Here is a 22,569-nt window from a genome sequence, read left to right as displayed (position 1 = left end):
AGCATAGAACTGAATGCTTAGAAAATGCCTGTCTGCTGAGTGAAAAATAGAGAGCTCACACACTTTGATATCCATGCCAATTAAAACAAAAGTGCTCACTATTCACTCCTTTAATATTTGCAGAGGGCTTTGGAAACTCAGTGCTTTTACAAGCAGTTAGGTGTTACCTGCAACACAGAGGCAGCGGATGAAAAACACCACAAATATAAATCCTAGAAGTAATACCTTTGGAGCAAAAGTCTAAAACTGACATTTGAAAGTTCAACGAGGTGTCTGATGGCTCCAGACTTAGTTTCCTTGGCTGACAAGGCAAAATATGAATTGCAGGTCTTTTTGGGATCTGAAAACCCAGCCATGGCAGGCTCTCTTTCTTCGACAGAAATTCTGCAGTTACATTTGAGCTGTTGCTGCATGAGCTAGAACAGAATCCTACTTGCGTGGTGGGACTGTCTCTGCACTATTAACTGAAATAAAGATTGCTTTGGTTTCAGTGAAATGAGCCGCAGCAAATCAGTCATACTGGGAGCTAGCATGCTGCCCAGGGAACCAAAACTGTGCTAAATTAATTGCTGTGAAAACAAACCTTTCCAATCAATGTCATTGGAAAAGCTTAGATGCCACCCGAGATTTTGACATAGAGACTGACTCACTGACAAGTGGAAAGCTCTGAAGACTTACTTTGTCTGTATCACTTTTTTCAATTACAATCTCATCCGTCTCTGCCCCAGTTTCATCCTCTAGAAATGGGTTGGTGGAAGGAGGAGGTGCTTCTGGCTTCTTCTGTAAAGAACACACCAAAAAAGGAAGCTCCTTAGAGAACAGCCTGCTTTGTCTCCTGTCCACACGCTGCAGCCATGTGCTGCTTTACTGAGACCTTCAAAGCACTGACAGCAGTCTGACTTCTCCAAGCACAGAGGCAACTGCAGACCTCCTCTTCAGCATTTGAGCTGTGAAGCTCTCTATGCTCACACTCACTCAATCAGCCCTGGAAGGGGCATTTTGATTAATGAGAAATTTCCACCCCCTCAAAGCCCACACACCAGAGCTCAGAAAGCTTAAGAGGCAGCAGCAGCAGCAGAGTATTGGCCTCTGGTTATTCCTTAGTAAAGGAAGGACCAGAGCTGTGGAAGTACTCAGCTGTGGGCAAGCTGCATAGCCACACTGAAAAGGGGACCAAGTGTTCCTGCTCAGAGCTGTGGGTGCATCTTTTCTTGAGGAAACAGATTCTAATGTGGGCTAGTGGGAATAAGCAGTACCTTTACAGGCCCCACCACACATCAGTGTCAAAGCTTGAGGGCACATCACAAAGAGGGAAGGAGAAATACTTTTTTTTCAGGCCACATACATCCTCCCCTTCTGTTTTTTTTCTGTTACAAAAGCTTCTGTGCCTACCTTTTCCATAGGGATAACAACAAACCAGTGAAGTAAATCTAATTAAAGCTGCAAATTTGGTATGAAATTTGTCATAAAAATAAGGCTGTATTCTTGAGAGATTTAAATTCAGCCAGGAGGAAAACCTTACAGGGCTTCCTTTTTTAATTAGCAGCACCTACTGATCCACAACAAATAACAGCCAGGCCCGGCAGGCTTATCTTGTAGGGGGAATTAGCACATCTAAGTAGGCTTCCAGACACCAGCTGGACAGAGCAGTGAACCTCAAAGCAGTAGCTTCTGAGTCACACGTGTGCTCCATGCTCCCAGGGCAATCAGCTGGCAGAGCACCTGCCTGAGATTTCAGGCTGAAAAAGCACAGAGATGACCCCAGAGAAATTCACTGAGGAGGTTCTCTTGGCTCTGGCTTTACAATCTGTCAAATGAGACACTGAAAAATGGAAGTTATCAATGGCCCTACAAGAAAAACTAACCCAAGAGAATGTGGGATTGAAAGCTGATACCTTGTGGTAAACGTGGTAAGAAGAAATGAACAAAAGAGACAACTTTTGGTTACAACGTGTCATCAACACGCAGAAAACAAACATTATGATGCAGTCACCACACCATAACTATTTTGTGGCTCTCCATACCAATGTGGCATCAGTTGCAAACAGCAGTGCCCAGCAGAACCAAAAAAGTACACAATCTATAGTTTCCTTCCCAACTGCAACCCACTGAGCACAGTCACACTAAATGTTCTACCTGCCAGGGGAGGCTGCAGGTGACATCTTTTCAGGTCTCCCACTACCGCAGCTGTGTGTGAGTTGGGCCCTTTTTTCCCCCTAGGAAGCTGTGGGTTCTGCTCTTTAGAAATCCCCTTACCACTGTGCCATCAGCCAGAGTGCAGCCTGAGAAGCGCTTAGCCAGAAGTCCTTCAAAGTTGGTTGTCCTCTGGATTGCAAACAGAAGCAATTTCACTTCAATTTCCTTTGCTCTTGTACGCATTATCTTGGCAAGCTCTGTCCTGAAAGAGGGTGACAAAACAGGAAAAACAACGTGGTTTTCTATAAAGAGAAAGATCCAAAACTTGAGATGGTAACTCATTCTATTCCCTAGCAACACTTTTCATCACATAAATCAAGCTAATTCTTAAGATGCTCTCTTCAACAACTTCTCAAGTTCTTCACTCTTGCTCTTAACCACGGGCAAATTCTACACAGATATCTGGATGCTACCTTTAAGGTCGCACAGCTGTGTGCCCTGTTTGGCAGAAGAGATGCCAATCCTCTTCTCTAGGAGCGTGGCTCTGCTGGGGAGCACCACGAGCCTACCTGGTGACGTGGCAGAACTCCACAGCGATGCGCTCCGTCATGCACCACTCCTGGGGGAACATGCGCCCGTACTTCTCCTCATAGTCCACCAGCTGACGTTTGATCCACGCGTAGCGCCGGTCGATCTTATCCAGCCAGGCGACCTGAGGAGGAGAACACCACCCTTAACAGCAGCAGCTGCCAATAATTCTAGAAGTGCTCAAATTCATGCTAGACTGAAAATCTCCTCGTGCACGAAGGTACTGCTGAAAACTCAGCCCAATGATAATAATCCATTCTGTCCTACCATCCGCTTTGTTTCGCTGAGAGGTTCAAGAGAACAGAGGGATGAGAATGCTGGAACTCCTGGAACACAATTGTGGGGTTGTGTTCCTACATACTTCTAAAGGAGTTCTTGCAACATGCACAGGATGGAATGTTTCTATCATCAGGACAAGAAGCTGAAAAATTAGCTACAAAGACTGATCCGTTTCCTGGAGTTCCCCACCCCCCTTTTCCTCCTCTTAGTGTTGTTTTACTTTTAAGATTTTTGGGTTTGCAACTATCAGAATAAATTTCCAACACTTCAGAGGGCAGAAAGCACATCTAACTTGAATTTATTTATTTGTTACAGTGCAGACCTCTGAACTTAAGCTCTAAGAAGAGAGGAAGTCATTCTGGTAGCCTCCCAACCCACCAGCCTGTCCATGTCAGTGCTCCCAGCCCTCAGGTCAAACCCAGACTGCCACAGGAAGCTGAGGAAACATGAACTTTGCATTTTGCTCTGCTCTGCAGGAGCATTTACAAAATCCCAATGTAGCTCACAATGCTTTCCTTACGTCTTGATTTTCCTGGAAAAGGACCAGATACTCTGAGAGGTGTTGTTTAATAAATTTTTTGATTATTTCCTGCTTGATTCTGGGATCCAGGACATTGGCGACGAGACACGCATCACGCAGGACATTGCTGGGTCCACCAGGTCTCTGTCAAAACAAACAGATGATTTAAGGTTAAACAACAGAAAGGGCAATTGTAAGTTGTACTGCATCCACGTTACCTTTGTTTTAATCCTTTTCCATTACTCTCTTTTCATGCTCTCAGTGTTATCACTTAACCATCTTTCTTCAGTTGAATGAAAATTGAGCTCCCTCCATTTCCCTGGCCATAAAAGTTGTTTTGTGGCTCAACTACTGCAGAAGTACTGCAAACTCCTTCCACAAATAAGAACAGTCATCCCATCTCTTCTGCAAACCCCTTCATTGTCCTACATATTCTGAAAAGCAGCTAAAGGAAAAGGGTTTGCCACGGGACAACCTCTTTTCTGCAAAAGGCCGGCCAAATAAATGTGGAAAATATAGCCTAGGGATGATCAGCTTGCAACAGAAAGCAGCACCTGCTGGTCTGTTTTGACCCATACGAAGATGATAGTGGAGAATAAAAAGATTTAGAAGCATTTAAAAAAACCCAAAACAACGCTCTTTTGAAGCTGCTTCATGTATGCACAAAATTGCCCTTCACCAAGAATCTGTTCCAACTACTTTCCTCCTTTCTGTACTTCTGTTAGTTTTGTGAAGAAACCAGTAGAGCTGGTATTTTGAAAGACAAAACTAGCATTTTCTTTAGAATAAACTCTATTTCACACCTACACCCATATTGCTCCCAAACGTTTGGATTCATAATTTGGGGGAAGCACGCTTGCTGCCTTAGCCTTTGCCCAGATCTATATCTGTGCTGAGTAAACCAGAGACAAATCTGATGGCAGCGTGTCAACAGACAGCTGGTGCCTGGCTTCCCCTGGACATGCACAGACCTTTCGTGTCTGACAAATAAGCAGCAATATGGAGAGACACACCTGGGTTAGATGCTAAGGGTTCATGGCCCCATTGCGGTCTATATGGTCACACACAGTGCTTGGGGTATTCCTTGACTAGCATGCAGACCTCACTACAACAGTTGTGTTCTAACAATAGTCTGACTTTGAAAGTCACCACGATGATCCAGAAGTAAAATGAGGTAGAAGCTGAGGCCAATTCTGTTGGCAAGGTTTCAGCAAGTGAGAACTTTACCTTTGTACCTTGGGAAGGAAAGGCTTCCTCAAAGTCAGCCAGGATCTGCTGTCCTAATTCATTCTGTGCTGCCTTCACCCTGATGATGACAGAAAAGACACAACGTTGTTCCATTTTGCACACCTTGCTCTGAAGGGGACTGAAAAAGCTAGCAGCTCCACAAGGTTTTCTTAAAGGACAAAAAAAGCAGCCTGAAAGAAAAAACCACCCACACTAAGAAGGCATTATGTCAAAACTGTGAAAGTATTTTCTCCCTGAACGACACTTGGATGACAACTCCATCTGTACAGCATCAATACAAGTCCTTGATGCTCTCGTGCTGCTGAAATTTAGTATTTCAATAACAGCCAGTTAATCAGCTGAGAAATCAGCACAGTGCCTTTAATGCCAGGTCTTTACATTTGTGGATGTTGATCGAGTTTCAGAAAGCACGTTTCTAACACGAACGTCTCCATCTTCATAATGAACCTTTCACAGTTCCAGGTGCACCGACCTATTTTTAAATGCATCCATGTGAACTGTGCTGGCTGCAATTTTATCCTATAAATCCCAACTTAAGAAGCATAAGAGCAAAGGTATGAAATGGATGAAAAGGTTTGACGAGACCACAATCACGCTCTTTATTTAGCTGAGAGAATAAGGCTTCCAATTTCCAGAAATAAAAGTCAATATGGCTTAATTGATACTTTGAGTGAAATGGAAATGCCTACACATGCTGGAAACAGCCAAAACAAGCAGTCAGACCCTCACACCCCTCTGCAGCCCTTGAATTCTTCCATCACTTTTTATAATGCTGGAAACACTTGAAGGACTAAACTGATTACTCAAAACAGCAGATTTTTCCATTGAGACTGATATGTTTCAAAGGATGGGTTTTGTGAAGGCATTTGTTCACACTGTGGAAAGAATCTGTTGTTTGGTTTCTTTCTTGTTTACGAATCCTCAACATCAACAAGGACTGATCTGTTTGTTTAATCTGCCCCTTCCAGGTTCGTTTCACTGGAACACCAAGAGCTGAGCTGACAATGCTGGAGAAAGGCCTGGCTAAATGAACGCTGCCAAATGGAGAAAGTTCTAGTCCTTCCAAAGCTATGGTTGAAATGTGACTTCATAATGATTTAGCTGTATGTACGACCCTTCTTATCTGGGATTTCTCTGTGGAGGTTCTGCTTGAAAAGCCTCCTGCCTGTGATGTCAAACACAAGTCTCACTTAAGCTCTCTGCTTCACAGGAATGTTTGGGAACCCAAATATCCTTCCAGGTAGAGATCCACAGCTAACACCCTCATAGCTGCAAAACAAAAGAGATGCGCTAAATGCTGAAACAGAAGGAGCAAGAAATTTAAGCAAGGACAACTCAGCCCAGCAGCCAAACTGCAACCATAATCCTGCTTAGACTGCACAAGTAAACCCCATCAATTAATGCGAGAAAGCATCACAGAACAAAGCCCTCTTATCCTCCTCCAAAACAAAACAAAAAGATGCTTAAAATGGATTGAAAAAGTGCATCTTTTCAATGAAGAAACAAGAAGTCTTGAATTTCACAGGAATGAATGAGTTTGTATAAATAACTGCAGCCATTAGCTGTGGAACTTCCCATCAGGCAGCAGCTGCAGCGCAAGCACTGAAGAGCAGAGCAGCCAGATTCCTGAAGACTCAACAAACCCAAGAGAGGCACGGTCAGGCAGTTAAAAGCCCTGTCCACAGGCTTTGTTGTTTTAGGCTTTGATTCAGGAAAGTACTTAAGGGTATTCTTAATGGGGATTCTCATATCCTTCAATTAAGAAACTTGCACGAATGCCTTGCAGAGCTGGGATGCTAAGAGAAATATCTTCTTTTAAACCTGACCTGCTTCAAAATAATCTCTTGATGGCAAAACAGCAAAATAAGTTCCAGCACATTCTTGCATGCTTTGCACAAGAAGGGTAGTGTAGGGAAATCAAAGCAGCTGGAGCTTTAGGTACTTGCAGCCAACCTCCCCCCAAACATTTGGTTACATGAGGGTTAGAGATTTTTGTTTTCCTGACTTTAGTTTTACTATTAGTGGCTTTTGTTCTGTTTCTCCACCACAAAAATAATAATATTTAAAAAAAAAAAAAAAACACCCACGAAACAAAACAAACCTCACACTTAAATCTCAAATGACAGAAATTATTAGAAGCCATAATTGCTTCAGCCAAAGCTACCAGAAATCTTAAACCATGCCTGGCATCTTGTTGGGATGCAAAGGGGCTGAGCGAGCCCGTTTTGCTGGGGCAAACAACTTAGCATCATCTTTATTGGAAATACTTTCCAAGCTTTTCTCCACTCTCTGCCAGGCTTCAGCAACATGCATGGGTGGGTTGGTGACCGCTAATTGTAGCTCCTTCTACAGAGGGAAAACAGAAGGGAACTGAGAACAAAATATCACTTTCTGCTCTGACAAACAGCTTCCATTACACCAAATTTGAAGTCATTTTAGGAATATCATTAAGAAAATATTCTCTTTTGGATGTGAACTGTGTTATTTTGTACATGAATACCCAACGGGACCTCCGCAAGAACCCAACTGAGCATTCAGTCAGGTTTCCAATGAATGCTTACAATGGGATTTTTGATTGTTTTCAAGGGTACAGAGCAGGTGGAAAGCAACCCTGAAAACACATCATTAGTTTCACAGCATCCAGGAGCAGGAACTTCGATTGAATCAAGCACCCCATGACAAAGCTCCCATCCAACAACACCAAGCAGGCACTTCTCCTTCCCATGGCCTCCTGTTTATATTTGGCTTTGCTCCATCCACACCAAGGAAGAAAGGCTCTTTATTAAAGAGAGAATCTGCTCATTCAGCACTGCATATAATAGATTTACTGTATATAATAAACTTTGGTTACTGTCTGTGCCAAAACCTACCCATGCACTTTTGCTTTCAGGAGAGCCTTCAGCTGCACTATTAAACCAACCCAGGAGATACCAAACCCCAGCAATTTCAGCCTGAAAATAGCACTGAGAGGAGCCCGGTACACTTCCTTTGATGTTTCATGAATCCAGAAAGTGTTTCCAAGCAAAGAGAGAGGACACTCAGCTCCAAGCTGGGCCCTCCTACCTCCACATGGAGTCAAGCTGCAACTGGGCATGGCCTCAGGCAGACCTCCCTGCCCCGGGTGTCAGCAGTGCAGAGCTCCCAGCACCAGCCGTGCAGCCCTCCTCACCCCACCAGCAGCATCTTCCATCACTACCAGATGGTGCAACTCGTGCTGTGTAAATACTGGAAGAAAAGCCCTAAAAGCAGTGCTAAAAATAGGAGAGAGTCTTGAGCTTTTCTGACCCTCATCTTGAAAGGAGACAAAAACAAAGGAAGTTCTCCTCCACGCCTCTGCCAGTCTCTCTGGTGCGACTCAGTATCTCTTTAATTATCAGCAACTATGAAAGCATTAAATAATTGTCCATTAGAAGGGGAAAGCCAGCCAGAATTCTGCACAGAGGCTTCAATTATCTGTGGCCTTACCATGGCCAATGACAGCAGCTTTCTGTCACTACCAATCTGGGAGAAAATAAATCAAGTTATCTTCCTGAGCATGAGGTCAGAACAGACAACAACCTAAACAAATGTCAGCGCTCTTCTGAATTTATCTCTCTTTGATGCTCATTTAAGCAAATGCTTATGGCCAAATACTTTGCTAAAACAAGGCTCCACCTCTCCCTCTCGATTTAGGGTGGATCTTTACTTTGCTCAGTGTCATGAGTTCCACCTGGGTTTTCTGGAAGAGGTATCCATACCACAAAGGAAGTCCAACAGACTGACAGTGAATTATTACAGTTATCACTCAAACACTGCTTCCATCACTACACAGTACAGCTGCCATCTTAGCAAAGGGAGTCACCACTAAATTAATTAGTGCCTGGGAGACTCCTCTAGCCACCTTTGTAATGAGCAAAGTAGCCTCACATATCAACAGGATGGTGATGACAGATGTGCAATTTGCAAGCTGGAAAGAAATGCTATCAGATATGATTGCATTATTAAGAAGGTTCATCCCTAATGTTAATAAGTGGTTTTAACCTCTGAGCTGTGCTCAGCACTACAGCAGGCTGTTAAGTAAACGTCAGGCGTGTGGTGCAAGGGAAGTGAAGCCTGCTGTAAAGCAGGAAGAGTAGGTTTGGGCTGGGACAGACGTTACCTAGAAGAGGGAGGGCCCTGTTCCTGAGAAACCCAAATGCAAAGTCAAACCAAAGCCAAGACCCAGGAGAGCTGGTGGCTTTGTCACATCAAGCTGCCACGTTCCACTGCTGAGAGCAGTAGGCACTTCCTTCTGGATCTGCACTACAACTCACCCCGTCACCGACTGCATCACTGAGGGTAAGGAAGCAAAGAAAGCTTCACCTCAGGGTTTGCCACAACCATGGGTTCAAAGGGCCACCATCTTTAGGAACTGCTTCTGCCTAATGCTTTGCCTAACTTTCCAGCACAGCAGGGATGTGAGCGGTCAGTGCTTGATCGTTTTACCTTTCAGAAAGCTGTCGAATCTGAGGAATCCCCATGTATTTGTTGAAGTGCTCCAACACATTCACAACGCCTTGTAGAAGGTTGGCAACTTCCCCGTATTGTCTCCTTCTGGTCATAGCCCTGCAGAGGAAATTAAACATTTACAAAGGGGAGTTTGATGAAAATCCTGGGTGGCAGCTCCCAGGTTACCTCATCCATATGGCCTCTGCTGACATTCATTTTTCTAAAATACACAATTCTTCATTAACATTCCAATACAGCATTAAAATTTCACTTAACTGATGCTAAAATAAACCAATCCAGCACACATCTAACAACGCTGCAGAAAACATAAATGTCCAAACCAACACTTGGCAAAGAACGTGTAAACTACCCAACGCATCCTCCTCCCAGCAAGGGTCCGGAGGCAGTAAATGCTATTTCACTGTAATGACCTGAGTTGTGCTGTCCATCATGGCACACACAAAGTGTGAGTTAAAGCTTCACAGGGAGAACTGTTACACTGAAAAGCCATTAGCCTTGGCTTTTCTGTTAATAATTTTCACAGGGAACTGATAGAAGAACCAACTTGATTTTTATTTCAACCTTTCGGATCATTCCATCGGAGACAGCAGCCCAAGTAAAATTTAATTCTGACCACTTGACAACCCAGCGTTCGTGCAGAATTTGCTGCAATCCAAGAACAGGCTGTGCTTGGGTCCTGCAGCTTCACAGATGCAACATGTAAAAGCTGAACTTCCTCAGCCTGTGCGTTCCTCAAGCACATTAGGAAAAAAAAAAAAGACAACCAGGAAGGATTATTAGAAACATCTAATCCCACTTTGTACACAGCACAAGCTGCAAGGCCTCTCTGAACTTGTTTTCAGAACTACAGCAGACCTTTCAGAAAGAGAGATCCCACTGCAGTTTGAGACTGCTAAGAATTCCCCCAAACCTCTGAATTGCACATCCTTGGTGATGACACCTAACTCAACAGACTGCCTTACACTTTCATGAAGCCAGACTCTCATTCCCAACCTATTAAGTAAACTTCCCTCCAGAGATATAAGCAGCTGTTATAGGCCTGCTCTGAAATCAAGAACTCAGCAGGGTCAAAGTGCCACTAAAATTCACGTGCTTACTCCAGTGAGTCCACTCCCCCTGCCAGCATGTGCAGGTGGTTGAGGGTGGTGATGGAGGTGGTCAGATGGCGCTTGGCATGATCCAGCTGCTTGATGTCCCGTGTGATTTCTTTAACCTAGTGAATGAAAAAACAGCAATCTGGCTAAATATCAAGCATCAAAACTGTAAGGAGCCAAGAAGGGCTCTCTCTTTCCTTAGGAACTCCATGTTGGTTCTACAGCCAAGTTGACACAAGGACAAGGGTACAGGCTCAACACAAGCTTGACAGCAAATTACATCCAAAGACAAAAACGTTCCCTGCTTAATAAGGACTGAAGCAAAAATCAGTGTCTTATCCCTTTTAAAGGCTAAGGGGAAACTGCTACTCACCATTTGTTCTGATTTTTCAGCCTTGTCTTTAATATCCTTAATTTTACCAAAGAGTTGCTGAATGGCTTTCTGGGCTTCTTCCAGGGCCTGAAAAAAAAAAAAAAAAATACAAGGTCAGAGTGGAGAGAAAGCTCACAAATAGTTTTCACCTTTAAGAACGTACAGCTGTTCCTCACAGCATCCTGGGCTGGGTCAGCAAGGGGAGCTGTGTTATTACAAAGAAAAGATCATCAGCGCAACAAAAGCCAACCTACAGCAAGGGGTAGGGTGGGATTTCAGCCTGAGTGGACTGGTGCTTCCATAACCACCTCACAATAATGCTCAGTAAAATCTGATTGGGATGTTCCACGGAAGCACCGTGGTGACATGATCCACTGGGGTTAAGGTTGCTGCAGTGCGCGTCCACTCACTAAGTGCGGAAAAATAAGTAGAGCTTCCTCCTGATCAATAAGCATTTAGAGCAGGGAAAGGAAACCTCTGATTAAAAGCTCTCTGCTTGATCAATTCTCAATCAAAAATGCACAACATACAGAGCACAGAGTACTGTTAGCAGGATACCATCCTGCTGGAAGACCAACGCCTATTCTGTTGATCCCAGGCACACAGCAAAAGCAGAAGTTTTGCAGGACAGTTTTGCAGTACCTACAGAGATCTAGCATGGAAAAGAGCTGGTTTGGATTTTTGTGCTATTTTCCTGCAAACTTCTGGTCCCCTTCATGTAGCCGTGGTGCATCTGCCCTTACCCAGGCAGTGCAGATCCATGTGGACTCAGGGAGTGGAGCCACACATCCAAAAATCACACATTCACAATCTGCTTTCTGCAGTAACTCATCCCATTTTGCTTTCCTGCTCTGATAACGTTCCCAGCTCCAGTTCCACTTTGTTTCCCGCTGTTAGAAAGGCTTCTGTCCCTCCTTTTGCATCCAGCCCCATGACCAAGGTTATGGTGCTAGCTGCAGGCTCCTCCAGCAAAGAAACATAACACATCTTCCCTTAAAAACGCATCAGCAAACTATCTGCCAGGAGGTTTTGTTGGAATGTAGCTGCATTACAATAAAGTCTAAAAGCTGGAAACGCTTGATAATTCATTTTCCAGAGGAGGAAAGTCTCCTCTGAAATATCTTCTGAATCATGTGAAAGTTAACACTTTATCCATTAGTGTCGCACAGCTATCGCACGGCATGCTCAATAACTGAAATGAGCACTCCACCAAGCTACAGGGACAGCTCTATTAGAAATGAACACCACCACCTTCTCATTTGGCTCCAGCCTGGCCCCCTCTTGGAATAAGGTTTTCTATCCCATTTAAAGGCACGTGAATTAAACGCAAACCAAAGAATGGTCCTTTCAACATATTTAACTGCAGCCTCTGTGCTCAGTCCCAGCCCCTGGCTGCAGCCCATGCCTCTGTGAGCCACTGAGCACACAGCACTGCTTCTCCCAGGGTCTGAGGAGGCCTGCATAAAGAAGCCAGCTCTGTACCTGAGGCACGTGGTCCTCCTGCACTCTGGAGGAAATGAGCACGCTGCCTCCGGTATGCTGAGCAAATTAAAACAGGGTTTTGTTCTCCTACACTGAAAACTGCCAAGAAAAGGCAAACTGGTGTCATCACCTGGTCCTGACACTTGTTGCTTTTACCTCCTTACAGATTCTGGAAAGCACAAAGGAGATGACATGTGCCCCGAGGCCTCTTGCTGTTGTGCAAGCAGCACAGCCAGAATGTGGGGAGAGACTGATCCGTGTTGTGTGTGCATCTCAGGGGAGGGCATGCATTCCTACAGCTGCTAAGAAAAACAAAAACCACACACACAGAACTGCTCATAAACACTCATTTCATCTCTTGAAACTTGCTTGCAAAGACTTGCCCAGCCATCGAGACATAAATCTGCAACTAGTTCAAGGGGCTGCTCTCGTGAATGAGCTGCACATTTCTTTTTTTGAGTTACAAGAAACTAGTTCATCAATGTGCTTGCAGGTTTTTTTTAATATAGTTTCTATAATAAAGATGAAAATATTTCTCTTGAAGCATGCATCAGATTTGCCCAAGGTAACACTGTATGTAAATCCCTTTTTCTTAATCAGAAAGGCACTGTTAGATAGATCTGAGGGGAAGCTGAGAACGAACTGCAAGTGTTATTCAGCTCACAAAGCCTAATTAAACCTTGTAATGGTTCTTCTTTCAGGAAACCAATGAAAAATGTTGGCTGCAACATTTCAACTGCAGCATCTGAGAGTAAAATATTGCACGTGTGGGAAGGAAATAAATTAAACCAAATCACTCCACCGTTCTGCTGAGTGTGAAGGTAGAGAAATGCAAAGAGCAAAACCACCTCATATTTGATCAGCAGTGCTCCTTACTCAGGGAGAAGGAATCGACAATCCAAGGAAGGAAAGCAGGTCTAATTCTTTAAGGCATAATAAAGTTGTTGGTTTTTTTTTTTTACTTCATATAAACGATTATTCTCTTGCCTATAAAAATGAGAGATGGGAAACTGCAGATGTGTTAAAGACCACACTTTATATTTTGGTAAGAATGCCTTTCCCTTCCAGTAAAGCCACGCTCTGCTCCTGTAAAGACAGTGAATCATGAATGTTAAAAGCATTTTGTTACAGCTTTTGTTTTTGGACAGAAATTCTAAAAGCAGAACAATACCAAGAGAATAGGAATTGCTCTCAAGGACAGAAAAAACTGGTTTACATGATAAAGAGCAGCAACCAGCCTTGCTCTGTGGCTTGACGCAGGCTTTGCTGTGCAGCACCAATTTGTCTCCTCGCCCTATGTGCAAATTGATGGCACTCCCAGCTGACGTACAGAAGTTATTGCACTTCCTTTCCTAAAGCATCTCAAGGGCTGAGGACTACTAATAAATGAAGAAATACCAGATATGTCATCACCCATGGTTATATGAAACGAGGATGTTGAAATTAAGCTTGCGATGTACTGGAACAACATCATATGACTCTAATCAGCAACTGAGCCTGCAAGCTACAATTAACCCAGCAGTGTTATTTATGAAACCTGATGCAACCTCTGCAGTCCCCAAATGCCCAGCAGCAGCTGAGAACAGCTCTGGCAGGAGCCTGCTGCCCACAGAGGCCACAGCTACTCGTCCCAGGGCACCCAGCAGTGGTACACTGAGGAAAGAGGGCAGCAACACTGCAAGAGGCTGCAGGGAGAGCATGCAGGACAAAGCAACAGGCTTTGGGCATTCTGCTTTTTTTCCTGCTCTGGCTTTCTTCAGCCAGTTCTTGGAGTGAGGAAGAGGATCTTTTCATTTAATGTGATGCACTTTTACCTGGCCCTGTTTCTCAGCCACTCTGTGTTAATGCAACGAAGCTCCCCTGCTCCTGGGTTAACAGCAGGGATGAAGAGCAGAACATTGAGAAGTTCACCCAGGAGCTGGAAAGCCCAGTTGCATCCAGCCCAGGTAAGGCAGGCAGACACTGAGCTCCACAAGTCATCACATTCTGTAAAGCAGCAGGAAAAAAGCACAGCACACCAACCAGCCACAGCTCTTTAAACCTCTTCACCCTGAGATGCAGCAGGAGCAAGCCCATCAAACACACTACAGAACAGCAGGGGAGTAAAGGTAAAGCACGAATCACTAAGAAAAAACTGCCTGCAAAATATCTTCATTGGCACTGACCCAAGCAGTTCTGAGGGCATCATCTCTTGTGGCATCTTTCAGCTTAATCTCCCAACCAGCAAAATGGGGAAAATAAATAACCTGAGTGAGAGGTGGGAAGAGACTGAGTTTAACAGTGCAATGCCAACATGAACTTTAACTCAGTATTTCAAAGTGAAGCTCCTTTGAAAGTTAACCCTGCAGTGATTTACAGCCATAGCAACAATGGCCAAGCCACAAAACAAAGCCTGAGTGACAGCCTGCAAATCCCCGCAGCTCTGCAGGGGAACACAGCCATGGTGGCTGTCACCCCAGGAGGACAGCAGGTATGGCCCAGGTGTCACATCATGGAGATGCAGCACTTGAGGACACGTTTATTGGGCGTGATGGGGTGATGGTTGCACTTGGTGATCTTGGAGGTCTTTCCAAAGTTTACGACTCTATGATCCCCCACTCTACCCAAGACACAGCTTCACCATCTGCCACGGTGCTGTCCCATCCCTCCCAGCCAGGCATTACATGTCCCTGCACTGGAGCAAGTCAACAAAGTGCCAGGAGTCACACAAACAGGGCAGTTAAAGGAGAGTGTTATTACCAGATATCATTCATTTGGGGAAAGAGCACACTTTCAGAGGCAGCTTGCTTGCTTTGGGAACTCTGAGATTTAGGACTGAGTCAGCTTTGTTCTGTCCCAGTAACAGTTAAAATACCTTGATAGCTTCCATATGCTCACTGGTGGTGTTCTAGAGACACGCTCCTTTTATTTGATTCTGGCCAATATATATTTCAATTGGATGTCATTACTCACATCAGAAAGCTGCCCTCTGCTAAGTACTTTATAGACACTTGACACATCTGCCAAATTCTCAGCATCCAAATGAATTTTTAATGTTACAAATCGGGCTGCGGTCAGGATGCTGAGAATTTAATGCTTCTGGATTGGTCCCCGCTCCTGAGCACAGAGTATTAATGCTCCTTTCATTTGCTGCCACGCTTACAGCCCTGATCAATGAACGCCTCTGGACCATGACTGAAAACAAGTTCCCATTCCCAACTCTCAAAGAGCCTCAGCTACAGAGATTTCAAAGCAATTCGTGCTTACTGTGACCAGACTCCTGATTTGTGCCACTGAAATATCACACAAAGAGTCTCTCCAGACCGAGAAAGGGTGGAAATACATTTTTATTCTCAGCCTGATTTCATTTTAGAGAAGACTTTAAGTTTCACAGCTATGGATAAACCACTGCAGCTCCAGCTGTAGCACTCAAGCAGAGGGGCTGGTCCACGGGAGCCTTCTGACAGCACACAGACAGCCAGATGCTTCCCTGGGCAGACAAATCTGATGGGCTCAGCACCCCTGGCTTTAATTTTAGCAAATTTCAACCTTAGGACTCGATCAAATACTATGTAACTACCACAATCATCGCTAAAGAATACAATTTTCTGTCATCAGTTCTAGTTCTAACCACTAAGGCTGCACTAAGGATGCTTTAAATCAACAGATTATGTCCAAGGCTGCACCAAGCTTAAAATTGCTGCTTTTGTTCCTTCACTTAACCCCTGAATCATGCTTAGAAATCAAAACCTGCGCTCAGAACAGCTGCACAAACACTGGCCGACAGGAGGTGTGAAGCAAGAGGTGATACCTCACATAGTGCTCAACTCCTGAACACACATCAAAAATAGAAGATAACAAAAAAAGGAAAGAAAGAGGGAAAAATCGAAATGAATAAGTTCCGCAGTAACACAGAACCTCCTGCCTGTTGTCAGGACTGCTATTTCCAGGCTGGATTTCTCGCTTTGCTGGCATCCAAACCAAACTGGGCTGTGGCACAGCCCAGCCTCATTTTGCAGCATGCACTGTCACGAACAAAATGTCTTTTGCCTGCACAAAACGTGACCTGGTGCCCAGCCCTGGGTGGCAGGGCAGTGACACGGGCATCCATCACCTCCTGACATAGGAGCACAAGGCAAGGTCACACTCAGACCTGCCTTGAACTGAGCGTTGTGGCAGATGGCAGAAATTCTGCCCGACCTCTCTGTGCAGTTGCAGATGCCAGTTTTAATGGCCAGGAGCCAGGAGGATAATAAGCAGCACTATTTCTTCTTGGCATTGCCAGCCACCTGAAATCCTTTTCAGTAAACATGTTCTGGGCTAGAAAAAGCTCCGCGCCTCTTCAAGGGGAAGGACATTGCCCAACTGTCACAACTCACTAGGGAAATGGCTGTAAATGATTCTCACTTTTTATTCATTTTGGCAGCTCAATTTCTGGTGATTATTCACTGGTTATGAAAGAACATTGGGACTTCAGTTGCTGGGCTGGAATCTTAGAGAACCTGTGGTGTGACTTTTCCTTTTTAATATATAAAATGACACAGCAATTTATCCTTCATCCATTCATCACCTTAAAACACACAGTGAAAGCTACCACTTGCCTGGTTGTGTTTCAGAATAGAATCAAAGAGCCACTAAGGCTGGAAAAGACCACGAACATCATCAAGCCCCAACACAAACAGGTGGGGGGTGGAAAGGGACCTGAAGCAACAGTGCTGCTTGCTAAGCATGGTTATGCAATGCAGGCACTGCACAAAGGCAGCTCTGCCTACTGCTGCACCCACCAGTGGCCATGTCAGTAAGAACTGTGAGCAGCCAGGCTGACACCACCAGAAGGGGAGCACCATTCTCCTGCTGCCATCCTCAGCATCTGCACATCACTCTCTTTTCCTGCTCGCCACTCATCTTCATCTCTCCTTTCCTCCCTCTATCAGTTCTGCAACACGTTTCCTGCTTCCTATTAAAACAAGAAAGAAGTCTTTCCCATCATTCCATCTATGACCTTGTCAATCCCAATAACCCGTGGGCATTTCTCTATGCCAGACACATCTCCTCCTTCCACGGAGGCTGCAGCACACAGGACCGCCTGGGACTCTGCACAGCTGCAGAGCTCAGACATGTTTATTTTTACATGCAGTGAGGGAGGACAGCAGTGGTTACCAAAGTATGGGATGACTAATTAAGCCGTCTACTGCTGTGCTGAGTTCAGGCTGGGCAGCAAGAATATATTTGTATTCTTTAACCACAGCAGCTGCCACCTCTTTTCTGCGCCGTTGCAGTTCAGAAAAAAAACAACTTACTGTTCTCATGGAGCAAAGCAAAGAAGCAGGAGCCAAGCAAAGCAATCTGAGCTATCAGCTACTATCTTCAGCCATGAAAAACACGCGAGGCTTTCCCAGCACAGGGCACTTCCACTTCTTCTGCAGCACTTTGACTAAGCCAGAGTCCCAATGCACCAGGGTATGCACAGTGCTGCAAGGTGTCTGGGGAAGCAGCGACTGCTGCTTGGCCCTGCAGGGCTCAGGCTGTTGGACTAGGTGGTCCTGGAGGGTTCCCTCCAGTGGATCCATTCTAGGAATGGCAAAGCTTTTCTTTAGAACAGTCTTTCCCTACTCAAATTCAGTCATTTTGGGTGTACAAGTTAGAAAGGGAAGGTGGACCAGAGCCAAAGGGTTTTTTTTATTATTATTATTATTATTATTGTTTTAAGACTCAAACTGTAAAGCCATAAAACCAGGGGGGATGCTAGAATGCTCCCTAGGTTCACACTTCCTTCCCCAATGGACTGCAGAAAGCTGCCTCGCCTTTGCTGATGCAGGCACCTGTGTCTGGCTGAGCAGATACAGCCAAGGGTTAATGAAGCTAGATGGCAAATGCAGAGACTGCTTGTTACAAGGGCAGTGCATGATAGGTGAAGCAGCTTCAGCCAAACAAAGAGCACAGGCATGTCAGCAGCTGTCAAAAAAATTACAGCCAGGCGATGTAGAAGGTTCAGCAATAAACACAACTAAAGAGTGACAAATAAAAACATACCGAGTGCGTTACACATCCAGTGGAAAAATCTATGGGAACTTTTTATACTACACCCTGGGGCAAAGAGGAAATTATGCCACAACAATAAGAGCTCTCAGCAAGGTCAGCTCAGACTCCAGCTTAGCAGCAGAGCTGAAGAAAAACCTCACTGAGGGAAAACAGGATAATGCTGGCTCCCAAAATCCACAGGCTGGAACCATGGATTGCTACAGCAGAACCATGGCAGCTTCTGCATTCCCAGCCTCTCCCAAGGCATCAAAATAGCCCAAGTCTGGGACTCCCAAGGAAAATGCTGTTACACCCTGCAGAGGAATGTTCCACCCACAACTGTTGTTTCCTCCCATAAAAGGATTATTAGTGAGTTAATTTCTGGAGTTCACAGTATTGTCTGCAGATTTCTCCACTGAAATATCTCACCAGGAAGGGGAAGCCAAACAAGCCAGACTATTTTAAGGCTCCTGCACTCGGAGGAAATTCTAGGGCAAAATTTCAAAGGCAGATGCTTTGAACCGAGACACTCCACAGAGACAAGAGAGCATTCCTGCCTTTAGAGCCACTTAAGTAACTCTTTGGGGCCACATCTGTTTGACTTTTTTTTTTTTTGGTAGATTTAAAAGGTGCTTTTTCTAATACCTAAATGCCATTTGATACAAGCACGTGATGAAGACTACTTGGGAAACTGTTTAAAACTTAAAGACTAATGATAAAAAGCTGCTCTGGCATCCTTCCCACACCAACCATTCACCACCCAGACTTGCTTCCTTGTCTCACCCCCAGAGATGGGACACAAATGTCACCCACTGCCACACCACCAGCACAGGGGACTCAAACACTGGCAGTGCAGGGGCTCAATCTGCAATGATTTTGAACTCACTAAACCCTGAGGTCTCTTTTTGCTTAAGGAGCATGGAGAGCACGTTCCCACAGCTGCTTTCCACACACTCACCGCTGGGCCTGATGGATTCAGATTGTTCTAACTGGGAGAAGAGCACACAGCATTACTCAGACAGCTCTGCATTGGTAGCACTCCATTATCGTGCAAAACACCACTTTGCTCCGAAAAGCAAGGCTGGGCTCCCCTCTCCTGGACAGCTGTGAAGGTGCAGCTCTCAGCAAGGCTGAGGAAAGCTACATTGCTGGCAGCTTTGGTAAATGACACTCAAAGAGAATACAAACTGTTATAGGCTAAATAGCCTTGGTTTGTCTTCTAGGTATCACTGGATTCCTACTATGCTAGCAAAATTATATGTAATCCCAGGGATTTGGGCAGTACTTGAACCAACAGCCTGCATGAGACTCTCAGTCCGCCATTTGGCAGTTCAAGCTGGCAGGAGATGGAAAAGCCAAGGCTGAGTGCCCTGAATCAGCTTCTCTTCCATGGCATGTGCTCTGCAAGGACAGTAGCTGCTTATGTGCCCCGTTTGGGTGCCCCACACATACACAGTGCTGGCACAGTTAACACGGACAGCACAGAAGGGGGCTTGGCAGGGAATCTCTCCTGGCTCCCTTGGGCTCAAAGAGGCACTGTTTTGCTGTCCTACCCCTGCATCTGAGATTGAGGTTTCCCTGGGAAGTCAGAGATCAAAAAATAACGGTACTATTTCTCCCCCCAGACAAGTACAGCTCCTTCAGCTCTGATACCACGCAGTCAGATAACTCTGATTACCATTTGCATGGTGCAGTGTTAGGTGAGAACCTCACTGAAGGCAAGAGGTATTTGCAAAACACCTTTCAGATCCAATCTCTCAGTAATCACACAGCATTCTGAGCTCAAGCAGCTGCAATAGCAAGGTTCATGGGCACTTCTGTTCACAGCACAGGTTTCCAAGGAAAGGATGGACTGCACCGTTTTGGGGTCTCAGTGTGTCAAGGAGTGGAAATATGTCAAAACACAGGAATGGCTTTTTTTCCTTTCTTTTTTTTTGGAATACAGGGCTGCACAAACAGCCCCTTGGAGGTCAGCCAACGATGTATGTTTTAATTTCAGTTGCTTCTGTTCCCCATGCAGAGCTTCTCCCCACTTCCTGCTCAGCCTTAACATCCAGTCTGCCTGCACAGAAATTATTCCTTCAACACAACAGACTTTGTAAGAGGGAAAAAACAGTGAAATTGGAGCTGGTACTATCACAGGAACAGAACAAATACACACCAGTTGCTACTGCAGCAAGGATTAGAATTGCTGGAGAAGCCCTTCTGGATAGGCAATGACCCAGCAACTTATTCTTAAATCCAGCACTAAAACACAAGAATCATTGTTTACACAGAAGAAAGTAGAATGATGGATGATTCGAGACATTAATATTCCTGGTCTGAACAGATACAGGAAATACAGATGCACCAAATGATACCTCAAAATCCAATATCACAGAGTCCAAGCTCAGTGTTCACAAACACCACAGCCAGAGCTGTGCTGGTCAATACCATAACTCTGAGCAAACACATTTGTCAAGACAAAGACAAATGAAAACCTGGGAGCTGAATAAGATACGCAAGATGAACTGGCAGTCAGTCATCAAGCTCAGTCACAGCAGCCCTGGATACCTCAGCAAACAGCCTAGTTAAAAGGCAAAATATCCTTTTATTGATTGTTACTCAACAGCAAATGTGTTTTTACCTGTTTAATCCAGTTAGTTTATAATTAGCCACATAATGGCACAGCTGCAAGCCTCCTGTTCTTGCTCTTGCTTTATGAAATTGATTTCTCATTTGCTTCCCTTTGCAGGGCGATCAGAAAGCAGGTTAGAACAGCTGCTCCATGAGCACCTCAGGGAGTCAGCAGGGCAAAAGGCAGCAGAAACACCCCCCTCATGATGAGAGCAGGTTTCTGCCCGCCAAAGCAACCCTCAATGCAGCATCACAAGATGAGAACCGCTGGCTTCGCCTGCGATGAGGCGCACGTACCTGCCTGCCATCCTGACCCACGTTGGTCTGTCCTCTCACTACAGTTCGAATGCTGTCATCCAACTTCCTGGATAAAATAAAACAAAACTATCGTGTCAAATCCGTTCTCAATACGCCCAATCAGCTGGGAACTTTGAGACTTACACAAGGCATTAAAAAACGGAAAGCTGCTGTTACCAACCAACACCAAACTCAAGTTTCTTCCTCCCTCTTTCTCTCTGTGGGACATCAGTATCTTACACAATTTGAAATTCCTGTTGCAAAAATAAAAACCCATTACCTAACTTAACTGGAGCTTCTAGCATTTCTCCTCCCTGAAGCAATACTGTTAGCTGTTCCTTGTCAGTTTCAATTTCTTTTTTTCCACACAGTAAAGAGCAGTCTCAATTCTTTCAAGTTGGCAATGCCAAACTGCACAGAAAATCTAAGGGTTTTTTTTCCTGCTGACATTTTATATTTACAGTATGAATAACAATAACCAATGAAAGGAGAGCCTTTAACAATTGCTATTTTGACCTCACAAACAAAATAAACTTCTCAGCAATCAAATATTCTGGACAGTTTGTCCTTCCAACCTCCAAACTGTACTAAAATTTGGTACCCGTTGCTACCCAGCTCATTGCTTTTCAAAGGTCAACTTTGCAATTCACCAGCTAAAATAACCTGAAGGGGACAAAGAGGAGCAAAATACAAATAACTATCATTAGTGATATAGTTTTGTCTCTTTCTCACTCTATTAGACTTGAGGTTGACCCTGTCCTTGTCTTTTAAGCAAATTAACTCCAATTAGCTACAGTATAAGCTGTACTTATGAAGCCCTGGTGGCAACCAGACTACTCCATCTGAGATACAATGAAAAGGAGAAACACTTACCTTATTTTCAATCTGATTTTGTTGACAACTTCATCGATGTTTGCCAAAGACTACAAGAGGAAAAACAAAAAAGAACGTTACAAGGAGAAAACTTCTGACCCACATCAGCTGTGACAGCTCACCCTTTCTTATGCACCACACTTTACAAAAAGGAGAGCGATGATTTTTACAGGTGGAGAAAAAGACACAGAACAAATCAGCTGCAGGGCGTCCCTGTGATTGGAGGAGCTGTCCTGAAATGCTGTGGTGACAGTGACCTCCAGTGGGCAGCACAGAGCTCTGGCCTTCCCTGGCCTCCTGCTGAACCCAACACCCTGCACTTGGGTGCAGGAGGCTGCTGGAGATACAGCAGGTATCACTGGGAGGAAAAACAGCTCTGCACTGGCAAAGGGAAAAAGGATGAGCCAGCACCACCAGGAAACTAAACAGAGACAGCTGGAAGCCAAGGAGGCAGCTTCTGCAGAGGGTCTTAAACGTGGTAACACCTGCAATGGAACTGCCTCCCAGTCCAGCCTTCATCTGGGAAATACCTCCTTTCACAACTGCCCCTGGGGCTGATGAGGGGAAGACCAAGG

General features: G+C 44.8%; 1 protein-coding gene across 1 annotated transcript in view; it reads right to left on the bottom strand.

The window, feature by feature from the left end:
- Nucleotides 1–22,569, bottom strand: part of VPS53 (VPS53 subunit of GARP complex) — a gene marked incomplete at both ends in the record, with an annotated part of 47,062 nt that overhangs the window by 22,001 nt on the left and 2,492 nt on the right. The window contains 10 exons of the mRNA XM_079545015.1: nucleotides 679–780; nucleotides 2,257–2,398; nucleotides 2,706–2,848; nucleotides 3,524–3,667; nucleotides 4,751–4,829; nucleotides 9,236–9,355; nucleotides 10,357–10,472; nucleotides 10,727–10,813; nucleotides 21,122–21,188; nucleotides 21,995–22,044. Coding sequence (XP_079401141.1) covers nucleotides 679–780; nucleotides 2,257–2,398; nucleotides 2,706–2,848; nucleotides 3,524–3,667; nucleotides 4,751–4,829; nucleotides 9,236–9,355; nucleotides 10,357–10,472; nucleotides 10,727–10,813; nucleotides 21,122–21,188; nucleotides 21,995–22,044 — 1,050 coding nt within the window. The remainder of the gene's footprint in view (nucleotides 1–678; nucleotides 781–2,256; nucleotides 2,399–2,705; nucleotides 2,849–3,523; nucleotides 3,668–4,750; nucleotides 4,830–9,235; nucleotides 9,356–10,356; nucleotides 10,473–10,726; nucleotides 10,814–21,121; nucleotides 21,189–21,994; nucleotides 22,045–22,569) is intronic.

Source organism: Tetrao urogallus (assembly GCF_951394365.1).
Source record: "Tetrao urogallus genome assembly, chromosome: 20".
Lineage (NCBI taxonomy): Eukaryota > Metazoa > Chordata > Aves > Galliformes > Phasianidae > Tetrao > Tetrao urogallus.
This window is presented reverse-complemented; position numbering and strand designations above follow the sequence as displayed.